The sequence below is a fragment of the Nannospalax galili genome, unplaced genomic scaffold (genome assembly GCF_000622305.1).
Source record: "Nannospalax galili isolate Female #2095 unplaced genomic scaffold, S.galili_v1.0 scaffold818, whole genome shotgun sequence".
Classification (NCBI taxonomy): domain Eukaryota; kingdom Metazoa; phylum Chordata; class Mammalia; order Rodentia; family Spalacidae; genus Nannospalax; species Nannospalax galili.
Genome location: NW_008341874.1, coordinates 138292 through 154456, shown reverse-complemented (window position 1 = coordinate 154456; position 16165 = coordinate 138292). Strand labels below are relative to the sequence as shown.

The following is a 16165-nucleotide window of genomic DNA, read 5'->3' as shown; positions in this document are numbered from 1 at the left end:
GTCTGGAAAACAGTTTCCTCGTGGTCCTCAGCCACCTCTGCTTCTTCCCCAATGAGCCCTGAGACCTGGGTGGCAGTGGTTTTGATATTGACACCCTATTCAGGGATAAATTTTCAGCAGTCCTTATTCTCTGTACTTTGGCCAGTTGTGGCTTTCTGAGTTAATTACCATCTATTACATGAGGAAGCTTTGTTGGTGAGGATTAACAGACACATTGATATTCTTTCTACCCACTGTTTCCCTATGTTCCCTGAGCCTTAGGTATAGAGGTTGCATTGTAGATGTGGTACTTAGGGCTGGACACCTCACAGACACTTCTCTGTGTTTGACCATGGAGCTTTGTAATAGTTTCCATCTGCAGTAAAAAGGACTTTTTTTCCTGTTTTTAGGTAGTGAGAGGTGCACTTGTCTGTAAATATAAGGATACCCATTTAGAATACAGTAAGAAATTACACTGGTCTAGGGGTGTGACAAAAGTAGGGTTTTCTCCAGGATATATGACCTCTCAAGCCATGTGTATTTGAATTTGTTCACAGTACCACACCTGGGTTCCCTCCCATTGAGTGGGTCTTAAATCTAATTAGACAGCTGTTGATTACCAACGGGATAACAGTGCCACTACTGAGACAATTTGCTGGGCTAGGCATCATTGTGGTTTGTAGGCTTTACAGCTTGATGGAATCATTGATTGGTTTTCTTCCTTAGCAGTTCGCATAGTATCTTCAGATATTATTAGAGCTAATATTCAAGGAGAGGGTTCCCAGATCAGTTCCAGTTTAATTGTTCCAAGTCCTGTGTCTGAAGTATGTCTTGTCTAAAGCAATAGGCTCTTACCTTCAAATTCTGGGAGGCAATCAAGGGTTGTGGCAATAGCTTGTGATATTCTGGGAGTCTCTTGGACTACCCTGACCAACAACTTGAAGGGAAGTTTCCAGTGCCTGGCACCATGTTTTTTTGCTATATAGCATTCAACTAAACACATGCACTCACATCTGTATACTGCATATGTATTTTTCAGTAGGCTTTTGAAGTAATACATTTCCCTGTTTTTTCACACCACCTAAGTATTATTTATCTCTCCTTTCCTCTTGTATAACCCTCCCTCCTTCCTCCCCAGTTAATGTACCCCCATTTTCCCCATTTCCCTTTTGATAACACCTGTCTCCTCTTTATCTCCATGATACCTTTCCATTTTTCTGGCTCTTGCAGTTACATCAGGGCATATACTCCCATCTAAGGATTTGGAGCTGAGGTGCCCAAATGAGAGAGAACATACATGGCTTCTCTGAGTCTGTTACTTTACTTAGTGTAACAGTTTCCAGTTCCATCTATTTGCTTGCAAATTTCATGATTTTGTTTTTATTTACTGCTGAATAGAACTCCATTGTGTAAATGTACCACATTTTCATTATCCATTCATCATCCGAGGGCCATTTAGGCCGTTTTTTTTTTTAATTTTCTAGATTTTGTCAAATAGCAGCAACAAACATGATTGAGCAAGTACCTCTGCAGTAGGATGCTGAGTGCTTTGAGTATATGCCAAGGAGTGGTATGACCATATTACAGGGTAGGTTTATTTTCAGTTGTTTGAGTTCTCCACACTTATTTCCATAGTGGTTGTACCAGTTTTCAATCCTACCAGCAGTGAATGAGGGTTCCCTTTTCCCTACATTCCCCCCAGTATTTGGTGTCATTTGTTCTCTTGATTGTAGCCAAACTGACTGAGGTAAGATGAAATCTTAAAGTAGTTGTGATTTGCATTTCCCTAATTACTAAGGATGTTGAACACCTTTTAAGGGATTTCTTAGTCATTTTTATTTCTTCTTTTGTGATTTCTAGCCCATTGTTTAATTGAGACATTTGTTTTCCGGATTTTTTTTTTTTTTTGGTCTTTTTGAGACAGGGTCTCCCTGTAGCCCCTGCTGTCCTGGAACTCACTATGTAGACCAGGCTGGCCTTGGACTCACAGAGATCTTCCTGCCTGATTGGTTTTTTTGAGTGTATTCTGAATATTAATCCTTTTTGAGATGTTGTAGTGGTTTGAATGAGAATGTCCCCCACAGGCTCCAAGTATTTGGACATTTTGTCCCCAGCTGGTGGTGCTGTTTTGGGAGGTTTTAGGGGGGTGTGCCCTTGATGGAGGAAGTGTGTCACTGAGGGCGGGCTGAGAGATTCTTAAGCCTTGCTGGATTTCCAGTCACTCTCTGCGTCCCATGCCTGCTTGAACATGTAAGTGTTTAGCTCTCTGTTCCTGCTCAAGCCTCCTCACCATGCCTCTCTGCTGTGACAAACTCTAATCCCTCTGGAACCTGGAACTGTAAGCTCTTGAAGTCCACTCTATTGGCTTCTTCATTTAATTCACTGTTTCCTTTGCTGTACAGAAGCCTTTTAGTTTAATGATGTCCCATTTGTCAATTGTTGATCTTTATTCCTGAATGACTGATATCAAATTTAGAAAGCCCTTTTCTACACCTATATTGTGTAGAGTATTGTCTATGTTTTCCTCTAAGAGTTTCAGAGTTTTAGGTTTCACATTGAAGTCTTTCATCCATTTAGAGTTAACTTTTGTACGGGGTGATAGCTACAGATTGAATTTCATTCTCCTACACATGGAGATTCATTTTTCCCAGCACCATTTGTTGAAGATGCTGTCTTTCCTTCAATGAGTGCTCTTGGCACCTTTGTCAAATATCAGGTGGCTGAACTTGTGTGCACTCATGTTTGGGTCTTCTATTTTGTTCCATTGACCACATGTCTGTTTTTGTGCCACATCATGTTGATTTTTATGACTGTAGCTCTGTAATATATTTTGAGATCTGGCATGGTATCGTTCCCCAGAATTGCTCTGTGTGGTCAGAATTGCTGTGGTTGTACAGAGTCTTTTGGAATTCCATATTGTGCTGGATAGCTTTAGTTGTCATCTTGACACACCTACACATAGGGAGTCTCAACTGGGGAATTTCTTCCATTCGACTGGCCTATGGCCATGTCTGTTGGGGCATTTTCTTGATTGTTGAGTGATGTAGGAGGGCCCAGCCCACTGTGGGCAGTGCCACCCTTGGGCAGGTGGTCTGTATTGTATAAGAAAGCAGGTCGAACAAAGCCTAGGGGAATAAGCCAGTAAACAGCATTCCTCCATGGACTGTACTTCAGCTCCTGCCTCCAAGTTCCTGCTCTGAGTCCCTACCTTGGGCTCTCTCAGTGATGAACTGTGGTCCAGGAGATTTAAGCCAAACGAACTCCTTCCTTCCCAAGTTGGTACAGGTCAGAGTGTTTTGTCATAGCAATTGAAGGCAAACTAGAACATGTATGAAATTTAGCATGGTTTATTTCTATTTCTGTGATGAATGTCATAGGGATTTTGATTGGGATTGCATTGAATCTACAAATTGCTTTTGGTAGAATGATCATTTTCACAATATTAATTCTATGAATTCATGAACACAGGGGGTCTTTCCATCTTGCGTCTTCCTCAATCTCTTCAAAGTTTTAAAGTTTTCATTGTAGAGGTCTTTAATATGTTGGTTAGGGTTAGTCATAGATATATTTTTTAGGCTATTGTGAATGGGAGTGTTTCCATGAACCCTTTCTCTGATTGCTTGTTATTGGTATGTAGAAAGGCTAGCCACTGTTACAAATTGATTTTGTACCCTGCTACTTTGTTGAAAGTGTTGATCATTTCTAACAGTTTTCTGGTAGAATTTTTGGGACCTCTTACATATATTTTGGGATCTCTTACATAGTCTTCATCATATCATCTGCAAATAGGAATAATTTGACCTCTTCTTTTCCAGTTAGTACCCCTTCAATTTCCTTCTATTGTCTTATTTCTCCAGCTAGACTTTCAAACACTGTATTAAGAAGGAGTGGAGATTGTGGACAACCTTTCCAAACCTCTTGATTATCTCCCAGAATAGTAGTTAAGACCCTACTGCTGAAGACAGGGTATACTTTGGATATAGGATTTGAAGCAATGGAGCAGGAACTGAACTGGAAGCCTTCTAACTGAAGTCTGGCTATCATAATGCTAGATGATGATATGCAAACTATCAAGGGAGAAAAACAATCAATGGTCCAACCCAACCCTGAAGCCCAATAGCCATTAATGACTGATGCAGCAAAGTAGTGACACTGTCAGCTGGGGGATAATCAACAGCTATCTAATTGGACTTGATGCCCTCTCAATGGGAGTGAACTCATGAGTGGCACAGTAAACTCAGCCAAATACACATGGTAGGTGAGGGTATAGATCCTAGAGAAAGCCCTGTCTCTTTCATATCTCTAGACAAATGAAATTTCTTACCATATGCTAAATATGGATCCTTATATTTATAGACAAGCATGTTGTACAGGACTCACCAAAGAAACTTCTTTTTGTAACAGATGGAGGCTACTGAAGAATTCCAAAACTGATTAGACACAGAGAATATACATCTGAGAGATGCCCAATACTAGATGACACATCTACAGTTAAACCTGGAGCATAGCCAAACAAGGAGTAGAGAGAAAACTAATGCATCTCTCAGCTCTTACCAGTAAAGCTTCCGTATACAACAGAGTGTGATGCAAACAGAAGGCCACAACTGGCCAAGTTTTAAAGACTAAGACACTACAGAGTACATATCCTTGGATAGCACTCCTATATTGAACCTCACCCACCCATGGCTCAGGGACCACTGCAGAAGAGAACGAGGAAAGATTAGAAGAGCTAGGGCTGTTTCATGAACACAGGAAGCCGAGGCTTTCAGGCCACTGGAAACTTGCACATGTGAACTTGTGGCAATGGTGGCATCGAGCACAGAACCCATGCCAACTCAATTAAGGTCCCAGAAGGGAGGAGAGAAATGGGTAGCAGGTGGCACTTGGCTGAGAACTATTGGAGACTGATTGCTACTGGGTGAGGCAGAGTATGCCATACATATGATCTCTAGACGGGCTGACTAGACTCTAGTGGATGAATTTACACTGAAGGACATCTGTGTACAAATGCTTGACTGGATAGAACTTAACATGTATGGCGGATACATGAGAACTGGTGGAGGGATGGAGGAGGAATGGATGGGGGAGGGGATCTAAATTTGATTAAGAACTGTTGTATGAAATTACAAAAGCTCAATAAAAAAATATTAAATTGTCGGGCGTGGTGGCGCACACCTTTAATCCCAGCACTCGGGAGGCAGAGGCAGGCGGATCTTTGTGAGTTCGAGGCCAGCCCGGTCTACATAGTGAGTTCCAGGACAGCTGGGGTTACAAGGAGACGCTGTCTCAAAAAGACAAAAATTAAATTAAAAAAAAATGAATGTATAAGTGTCTCTACAGTAGGGTGAGTCCTTTGAGTATACACCAATGAGAGTATTTACAACTGGATCATATGGTAGATTCATTTTTAGCTTTTTTTAAAAAAGCTTTTACTGAGCTTTTGCACATTTCATACAACAGTTGTTAATTGAATTAAGACACCCCTCTCCCAGCAATGTCTCCCCCCCACCAGGCCTCATGTGTCCTGCCATACATGTTAAGTCCCATTTGGTCAAGCATTTTTATCCAGATGTTCTTCAGTGAACATTCATCACTGTAGTCTCTATTCAGCCTTTCTAATGATCTTAAGGAAGGTCCACTATCCCTAACCCAGCAATAATTAGTCTCTAACAGTTCTCAGGTTCGTGGCCTGATGCCCACTTCCCTTGCACCACTCTGGGCTCTTGTCTGATTGAGTTGGCATGGGTCTCATGCTCGATGCCACCATTAGCACAAGTTCACAGTTCAGGGAACCATTTTTAGTTTCTTAAAGAATTTTCCACACTGCTTTCCATAGTGGTTGCATGAGTATGAAACCCTACTAGCAGTGAATGAGCATTCCCTTTTCCCCACACCCTTGCCAGCATTTGGTGTCTTGTTCTCTTGATCTTAGCCTGTCTCACTGGGGTAAGACAAAATCTTAAAGTGGTTTTGATTTGCATTTCTTTAATTACTAAAGATGTTGAATATTTTTAAGGGGTTTCTTAGCTATTTTTTATTTCTTTGTTTGAAGATACTCTGCTCAGGTCCTTAGCCCATTTTTTTTTTTGGTCTTTTTGAGACAGGGTCTCCCTGTAGCCCCAGCTGGCCTGGAACTCACTATGTAGACCAGGCTGGCCTTGAACTCACAGAGATCCACCTGTCTCTGCCTCCTGAGTGCTGGGACTAAAGGCGTGCGCCACCATGCCCGGCCAGCCCATCTTTTTATTGGATCGTTTGTTTTCTTGTTTCTTTGTTTTTTGGATTTTTTGTATATTCTGGATATTAATCCTTTGCTGGATGTGTAGCTGGTGAAGATTTTCCTCAGACAGAAAGTTTCCTTTTTCCCTTCTTTGGTTGTTTCTTTTGCTGTACAGAAACTCATTTGCTTTTTACTCAGGCATGACTAGTTAGTTGGTGTACGCTTTAGGTTCTCGCTTTTCATTTTTTATTGGTGGTACAGGTTGGTTCCAAGCTAGTTAGTGAAGTGCTTTTCAGTGGGAGGAGGGGAATTCAAGGCTATGGGGGATCCAGTTGCTGGATTCTGGCAGGCTAGTGAAGAGGTCTCAGGGAGGAAGATCGGGAGGCCGGTCGTAGAGCTAAGCTGGTCTGAGGTCAGTGTGGGGAGTTTAGATAGCTAGGCAGAATAAGTCTGGGCCCTGAAGCTGGAGAATGCAGCTAGTCCGGGGGCAGGGAATCAGGACATATTGAGTGGGGTCTGGGTTATGAGGCTAGTCCAGAACTCTAAGGCATGAGGAGCAGGAGCCGGTCTAGACCCAAGGCTGGAAGGGGGACAGTATGTGGAGGGAGGATGGAGATGGTCAGGGTCTTGGCAAGTCAAGTCCCTGTGAACAGGTTCTGACTTACCAAGGGTATGCAGGTCTCTTTTAGGCAGTTCAGGAGTGGGGCCAGGGACAATGCAGGGGTGGGGACAGCCTGGGGTGGGTCTAACAAACTAAGCAGAGCAGGTGTGGGTCCTGAAGCTCTAGTATATGTTTAAAAAAAATACTCCTTTATTTGTGTGTGTGTGTGGGCGGGTAGGGGAACGGATGGTTGGCAGGAGTGCACATGCACTACAGTGCTCTGGTGGAGGTCAGAAGACAATTTCAGGAGTCCATTACCTCCTTCCAGGTCCTTAAGCCACAATTTCATCTGAATTGAAACTTTCCATCCAGGAGTAAGACTCCTTAAAATCCTGGATGTAAACAACTCACAAGACTCAGGAAGTCTCTGAAACTTACCAGAGTCACAAGGCCCTGCCCTCCCCAAGGTTAAATAAGTAGTAAAGACAGCTTACATACAAGAGAGGAGACTTGAATCTTTTAAGTTGTCTAGTATAGGTTTTAAAGTATTGTTTTATAATGTTCTGGGTATTTTTTGGTATTCATTATGATGTTTCCCTTTTCTTCTCTGATTTTGTTAGTTTGTACTCGCTCTTTCTTTTGTTTAGTTGGGCTAACGGTCTGTCTATTCTGTTCATCTTTTCAAAGAACCAGCTCTTAGAGTCATTGATTCTTTGTTGTTTTCTTTGTTTCTCTTTTATTGATTTCTCCTCTGATTTTTATTATTTCTTCTCATCTGCTGAGTTTGGGTTTGGTTCGCTCTTCTTTTCCAGATACTTGAGTTCTACCATTAAGTCATGTGTTTGTGCCCCAGTATATGGTCTATTTTAGAGAAATTTCCAAGGACTGCTGAGTAGAATGCAAAATCTTTGGTGCTTGGGTAGATAGGGTGTTTGTCATGTCTCTTATGTCCATTTGATATATGATATCATTTAACTCTGATTTTTCTCTGTTTATTCTTTGTTGAGAGGACCTCTTTATTGGAGAAAGTGGGGTATTGAAGTCACCTACTATTACTGAGTTGGAGTTAATCTGTCTGTAGTACTGTGTTTATGAAATTGGATGCACCATTGTTTGGTGCATATATGTTCATGATTGCAATGTCTTCTTGATCAATTTTTCCCTTGATCAGAATGTAGTGATCTTATTTATTTATGTCTTCTGACTACTTTTAGTTTGAAGTCTATTTTGTTAGATATTAGAATAGCAGTGCCTGCTTGTTTCTTGTGCCATTTTCTTGGAATATTTTTATAGACTATTATTCTTTATGAATATTGATTCAAAAATCCCCAAACAAGTATCCATAAACCAAATTTAGTAGCATCCTAACAAGATTTTTCTGTATGAGCAAGTAGATATTTTCCTTAGAATGCAGAAATGATTCAATATATAAAAATCTATTAGGCAAACACACCACATTTACAGAATAAAGACAAAAAAGAGCAACTCAATTGATAAAAGCATTTGAAAAACTCAATACCATTTCATAATAAAAATATCACCTAACTAGGAACAGAAGAAAGTTCAGTACAAGAAAGGTGCATATGAAAACTCAACAATTAACAACTTACTCAGTGGTGAAAAACTGAAAACGTCATCTCAGAGCAGAAACAAAGTAAGGATGTTAACGTTCAACTTTTCTATTCAACACAGGATTGGATAGCTTAGGCGGAACAGTGGGGCATGGGAAATAAATGACAGAAACCCAAGTTAGAAAAGAAGTAGTAAAATTATTTTTTAGTAGAAAAATGATTTTTTTCAATATATTTTTATTGACTTCTTGTGCATTTCATACAACACATCTTAATTATATTTAGACCCCCCCCTCCCATATCTTCATTCCCTCATGGCCTGCCCACAGAAATTTTGTGCATTCTGAAATCCATGTGAAAGTTTATTGAGTCAAGTTTGTGTCCCCAGGTGTCCCTTGATATGAGTTCATTCACTGGAGCTTGTTCAGTCTATCTAGCATTGCTCCCTTAAAAAAGACCAACTGTTTCTCACCCAGCAGTGGTCAGCTGCCAATAGTTCCTCAACTAAGGTTGGGGCCTCCTGCCATTTCCCCAGTTATATGCGGTTTTTTAAGAAATCTGATTTGAGTTTACATGGATCTTGTGCATGCTGTCACCATTGCTGTAAGTTCATATGAGCAAGTTCCCAGCCACCTGAAAAACTCTTTCCTTATGGCCGTGCACCATCACTCATTCTTACAATCTTTATGCCCCTTCTTCCATAGTGGTCCTTGAGCTCTGGTGGGCGAGGTTTAGTATAGGAGTCCTGTCCAGGGATATGCATTCTGTAGTCCCTTATTCTCACTAGTTGTGGCTTTCTGTGTGCATCGCACTATGTTGCATGAGAAGCCTCACTGGTGAGAGTTGAGAGATGCGTTAATATTTTCTCTACTCCCTGTTCCACTATGTTTCATGAACCTTAGGTGTAGAGGCTCCATTTTAGACATGTCACTTAGGGCTGAGCATCTCATAGACACTTATTCTCTGTGTGTCACCAGTTGTGGAACTCTGTAATAATCTCCATGTCTTATAAAAAGAAGCTTCTTTCATGAATGGTGACAGAAATACTTGGTCATAAATATAAGGATCCATATTTAGCATACAGTAAGAAATTACATTTGTCTAGGAATGTGACAGATGTAGGGTTTTCTCTAGGATCTATGATCCCTCCAGCCATTTGGCAGTATTTACAGTACCACACTTGGGTTCCCTCCCATTGAGTGGGCTTTAAGTCCAAATAGATAGAAGTTGATACCCCAAAACAAAAGTGCTATTACTGGACCAATAGAGATAGTTTGCTGCACTGGTCATTGTTGTGGTTATTAGGCTTTACAGCTGCACTGGACTGCTGACTGATTTTCTCCTTTAGCAGCTTGCATAGCGTCTTCTGATACTATGAGAGATAGTCTTCAGGAAGAAGCCTTCCAGGTCAGTTCTAGCTCCATTTCTCCAAACTATGTCCTGCCTTCAGCAATAGGGTCTTACCTTCAAGTTCGTGGAGGAAACCAAGGGCTTTGGCAACAGTCTGTGTCATTTTGGGAGTCTCTTGGATTATCCTGATCAATAACTCAAAAGGAGGTTTTTCCTGTCTGGAACTGTGCCTCTTGTTATATAGCCTTCAGGTATACACATGCACTCATATTGCACTCATATAATATATATTAGTTTTGTATTTCCCACCTACTGGGCCTTGATCTCCCAGCTCCATTCTCCCTGCTCCAGGGCTCACATCAATTCTGCTTAGCTAGTTAGACCCTCCCCACATTGTCCTCTTCCCAGCCTTGGGCCAGGGCCCCTCCTGCTCATCCTGCCTAGTTCTGTTTTCATTGATTATATAGCTTGGTTGCTTTCTGATCAGGTATGAATAGCTGTCTGTACTTCAGGTTTTCACTTTAAAATTTTTTTATTGGAGAGATAGGATGGTCCCAGGCAGGCTAGTCTGGATCTCTCCAGGACTGTGTATGAGCTTAATCCAGAAGCAGGAACCTGGTGACTAAGTGGGGTGATTCTTACTAGCTAAGCAGAGTAGATGTGAGCCCTAGAGAAGCAAGAACAGGGCTGGTTCCAAAGCAGGGAGATGGAGACTGAGCAGGCAGGATCTGACTAACTTACCAGGTTAGTCAGGAGCTCTTGGTCAGGACTGCCAAAGGGCTTTTAATATAGTAACACAGAACTAACAGAAAGATGATGAGTGTTGTTTATTACATCACCCTGACAGATTCATCACCAGGGACTGAGATTGAGAATCTCAATCATGGTACAAACTTGGGCTTTGTTTGTTGTTTGCTGTTTCCACATAAAAGTAGATAAAATTTCAAACATAAATCACATAAGTATATACATCTCACTGAATACATACACAGTTGTAAACTAACAACTTTTACCCAGATCAAAATATGGGAAAAGCTAAAACCCCGGAAGAACCCACTGTGCTGTCCATGAATCCTCTATACACAAAAATTCAACAGTAATGATTTGCTCCATCATCATACATTGATTTTATGATGATTATAAAATTATCACATACAAGTGATGTGCCAAGCAGATGTGCCTTTATAGTTTAATGATTAAAAGTGGTTTTCCAGGCCAATACTACTCATCTCTGCTGATATCAACTCTAAACCTTATGATATCACTTTCATCTTTTTCCACTACAGGTTTGTAACATGGTTATCTTTTTGGGGCCTGATTATCCACCTTCAACACCTTGGAGATGATGTTTTCCTATTACAGTTGCTCTTAGGTGCAGTGATTATCCCAGCCAATTTTTTTGGCATTTTTTTATTGAAGTACATGGGCCGTAGACTAAGCCAATTGCTTACCACGTTCCTGTTTGGAATCTCTCTTCTGGCCACCATATTTGTGCCTCAAGGTGAGGATAGATTACAGGGTAAGCAAAGAAATTATCTCCTTCCCTTTCATCAGGATTTTCAGACCCACCTATATGAAATCAGAACAGAATTCATTCTAAGGATTTTCTGTAACCAGTTTGGGCGTTCAGTGCACATTATTCCGTGAAGGTGCTGGGAGACGAGCTGAAACTCAGAAAGGCTTGGCTCCAATACATGAATGCCTTTGATGCTCAAGTAATACCTGGAAGCTTGTGCCGTTTATCCCCAAATTTCTGTGGGTCAGCAGTGGCTCATTCACTCATTGGGCAATGACAGTTTTCATAGCAGTCATGCAGAGTTTGGGCTTTAGAATTCTGCCCCAAAATAAAAAACACACACTCTCACTTCCTCTGTCCAGCTGGGTCTCATAGCCTTAGTTCTAGTGACTATTTCCTGAACTCTACACATGTACTCATGACTCTCATATTGTCATCACAAATACTACCTTAGTTTGGCAAGATATCTGAACTCAAGAGAGTATTTGTGTTGAAATACAGATGTGCACAGAAGTATGGATGGATTAATCATTAAGATGGCTAGAATTGGGACTGAAGAGATGGCTCAGCAGTTAAGAGCACTGGCTGCTCTTGCAGAGGATCTGTGTTCAGTTTCCAGTACCCACGTGGTGGCTAACAACCATCTGTAACTCTAGTTCCAGGGGAATCTAATGCCCTCTCCTGATCTCTGTAGGCATTTCACAACACATGTGCATTTACATACATGCAGGCGATACACTCATACATACAAAATAAAATTATTAAATAAAATATTTTAAAAAGACTGCTAGAATTAATCTTACTGAATTAAATGGACCTGTATAATAAGTGGTCACCAAGCTTTGCTAAAATCCAGGACTGAATTCTATTTTATGTATCAATTTTATAAGTGAACTCCTGGACTACCACCTTCCCTACTTCTTAATCAAATATCAAAGATACAATGTGTATGAGTAAAATTGTTCAGAAGCTTTTATTCATTATGAACCAATATTTGCACATAGGTCATATTTCTCAACTTAATAACCATGGAAGCAATTCTACCTCTGTGCAGTTTTCCCAAACTCTATTTTTGACCTGTACACACCTTCAACAAAGGTGCTTTCCATTTGGGATTTGTGGAGTCCGAGTTCCTGGAGCTAAACCTTCATGACTGTCCCTGGTCTTCCTTTCTCCAGAAATGCAGACCCTGCGCATTGTTTTGGTGACTTTTGGAGGAGGATTTTCTCAGGCCGCCTGTACAAGTATTATCATTCATACAAATGAACTGCTCCCCACCGTAATCAGGTACACGACTCAAGGTTCCCTGTCAGAGTCAGGATAGGCTTTTCTCAGCTCATTCACTCTTACCGAGGGAGGAAAAGACCAGCTAGATGGTTGTCATAGACAATCACTTGTGGTTATAACAACGAACATAGCCAAAGTTTACTGAAAATTTGCTTTGCCCCAGGTACTGTCATGTCTACTAATTTACTACTAAGAATCACAGTATGTAATAGTTGAAGCTGCTGAAAAGCCAAGGACCATGAGAAAATTGAAATTTATTTTAAAAATTGGTTTAAAAAGAACACACAGAGTAATAGACTTCGTTATAAAGCTTTCAGAAGTCTTGACAGCCATTCTCCCCCACCTTTTAGCCTCTTTCCACTAATCCCTTCTTCCCCTCAGTAGTCCTCTCCTCTTTTTCTGTGTCATGTAGTCTACTGCCATCTTCCCACCTAAAATCTTTTTGCTCCTCTTGTTGTTCCCGTTCTAACTCCCTGACCTATACTCACCCCCATATATTATATATTTTGTGTGTGTGTGTGTATGTATGTATGTATGTATGTATATGTGTGTGTATAAATACTAAGTTTAGGATATGCATATATGCATATAAGAGAAAAATGCAGTATTATTTGTCTGTGCTACTGTACTTGTCCTAAAAAAGTGTCTTAATATTCTGATCTTGGCAAAAATGTCTCAATGAGACAGAAATTTGAAAAGCATTATACATATATACTGTATATTTTTTCATGTGTGTAAAAGAACTAGAATTTAGGATATGTATATAAAAGAAAAACACATTTTCCAGTCTGTGATATTGTAGTTGCGTTAAAAAAGATGTCTCAATGAGACAGAAACTTGAAAAGCAAGAGTAAGTCACCCACGCCTTTATGTCTAGATAGTCCACTCTTTGACTTCCGTAATTAATGCAGGATGTGTAGTCACAGCTTCAACATGTGTGAATGCAATACGGGATTTTGTGTCGTGGTTTATACTTCAAGGGCAACAGCTCTAGGAATCGTCGGCGTTGCTGGTAATATTGGGTCAGCCTTGATATGTATATAAAAGAAAAACACATTTTCCAGTCTGTGATATTGTAGTTGCATTAAAAAAGATGTCTCAAATGAGACAGAAATTTGAAAAGCAAGAGTAAGTCATCCATGCCTTTATGTCTAGATAGTCCACTTTTTGACTTCCGTAATTAATGCAAGATGTGTAGTCCCAGCTTCAACATGTGTGAATGTAATACGGTATTTTTGTGTCATGGGTTTATACTTCAAGGGCAACAGCTCTATATGTATATAAAAGAAAAACACATTTTCCAGTCTGTGATATTGTAGTTGCGTTAAAAAAGATGTCTCAATGAGACAGAAACTTGAAAAGCAAGAGTAAGTCACCCACGCCTTTATGTCTAGATAGTCCACTCTTTGACTTCCGTAATTAATGCAGGATGTGTAGTCACAGCTTCAACATGTGTGAATGCAATACGGGATTTTGTGTCGTGGTTTATACTTCAAGGGCAACAGCTCTAGGAATCGTCGGCGTTGCTGGTAATATTGGGTCAGCCTTGGCTCCCCTGTTTATGATCCTCACGACATATTCTGCATCCTTACCCTGGATCATCTACGGAGTCCTCCCCATCGTTGGTGGTCTTGTTGTCCTTCTCCTTCCTGAAACCAGGAATCAGCCTCTGCCTGACTGCATCCAAGATGTGGAAAATGAGTGAGTAAAAGCTCTGCTTACCTTTTAGGGGAGTTGTATGTTAATAGTCTGAGAAGAAGGCAAATTGTAGGAACACTCTCTTCCAGGTTGTCTGAGAACTAGTCTTTTGCACATGTCATCATTATCTTTGGCATAGGACGCTTCAGTGAATCCCTTATACAGTGGTTTAGAGGTGCCTGGACACTCAAAGACCTGTTCTGTGAAGGCTGCATCAGGAGATTTAGTGATAAATAGGACAAAATTCTGAGAAGTCTGCTCTAGTGCAAAACACATATTCTTATTTTTAGTTTTAAAATTTTGTATATGTGAGTGTGTATATGTGTTAGTGTGGCGTATGGGAGTGTGGTTTATGCACATGAGTGTGTGCAGGTGCACACACCCATGCATGTTCATCCAGGGGCCAAATGATGATGTTAGGTGTTTCAGTCTGTCACTCTTTATCTTATTACCCTGAGAGAGGTCTCCAATTGAACCTGGAGTTAGGCTAGAGGCCAACCAGCCTCAGTGATCCTCCTGTTTATGCCCCTCACAGCTTTCAGGTTGAAGCATGCATGGCCACACCTGGCTTTTTATGTGTGTTCTAGAGATTTGAACTCAGATCCTCATGCTTGCAGAGCAAAGCACTCTGGGCCTTCTCTCCAGCCACTGAAACAAATATCCTTGATGATATTTCACAAGCATACATAAATACAAATGACATTTCATCTCTTTGACCCAGCAAACCTTCAGCCTAGTGAGTATTGATTAACTGTCTGAAACTAACAGTTTCTACAGACTTGAGGGCAATGGTCATTGGGTAACTTAGGGAGGATTACATGTAAGGCTAAAGAACCTGCCACAGATGACAGTGAATCTGAGGGAAGGACTTGTGTTTTCAGTGAGATTCAGTCTACCTTAATTTCATTAGGAATGACAATGTTCATGACAGAGAAGAATAGAATAGTCAATAAAGTAATAAAAATGGGCAGGGTTAAAGTTTTTTTAGCGTGTTTCCATCACTTTTCTCCCCTAAAAACCTTCTTGGAGAATGCCATGATGACCAAAGGGGAAAATATCAAAGCTAACTCACAGGTTTCCATGGAAGTTGGACTTCTCAAGATTTATTCAAATCCTTTGGCAGGAGTCCTGGATTTCCCCAAAGCTCATGAGTGAAAGATGAACTTGCTCTAAAGAATCCAAAGTTTCTTTTTTCCTCAATGTTCTTTGAGGTTTTGTTTATGTGTTTATGATGTTTCCTGTGTGTTCCAGGGAGAAAAGCCCAAGAGAAGCAAAGCAGGAAGATGCAAACATCAAAGTGACAGAGCTTTAAGGAACCCCAGGAATTGGCCTCTGATCAAGGAGTAAGATAAAGAAAAATATCCAGAATATAATGACCCAAGATGATGACCCATCGTTATTCCTAGATATTAAAAAATTCAATAAATAAAGATAAAGTACAAAACTTGGATTGCATTTAAAATTTTTTTAAAATTTCATTTATTTTTATTTTATGCGTATGCGGGTATTGCCTGCATGTAGTTAAGTGCACCTATGTTGTGCAATGTCTGCAGAGGTCAGAAGAGGCTGTCGGATTCTCTGGAACTGGAGTTACGGATAGTTGTTAGTTGCCATGTGGGTGCTGGAATTCAAACCCGGGTCTTCTGCAAGAACAACCAGTGTTCTTAACCACTAAGCCATCTCTCCAACCCTATACTAAATTAGGTATTGCCTGCATGTAGTTAAGTGCACCTATGTTGTGCAATGTCTGCAGAGGTCAGAAGAGGCTGTCGGATTCTCTGGAACTGGAGTTACGGATAGTTGTTAGTTGCCATGTGGGTGCTGGAATTCAAACCCGGGTCTTCTGCAAGAACAACCAGTGTTCTTAACCACTGAGCCATCTCTCCAACCCTATACTAAATTGCTATACGTAGAATATCTTTGCTTTATCACAGTAAGGAATT

At 40.6% G+C, this 16165-nt stretch overlaps 1 protein-coding gene across 1 annotated transcript in view; it reads left to right on the top strand.

Annotated features, from left to right (window-relative positions):
• LOC103737692 (solute carrier family 22 member 19-like) overlaps positions 1–15612 on the top strand; it is a 44953-nt gene extending 29341 nt beyond the window's left edge. The window contains exons 7-10 of the mRNA XM_017799207.2: positions 11008–11222; positions 12416–12524; positions 14022–14225; positions 15474–15612. Of these exons, the coding sequence (XP_017654696.2) occupies positions 11008–11222; positions 12416–12524; positions 14022–14225; positions 15474–15534 (589 nt within the window). The 3' untranslated portion in view covers positions 15535–15612. The remainder of the gene's footprint in view (positions 1–11007; positions 11223–12415; positions 12525–14021; positions 14226–15473) is intronic.
• The last annotated feature ends 553 nt before the right edge of the window (positions 15613–16165 follow it).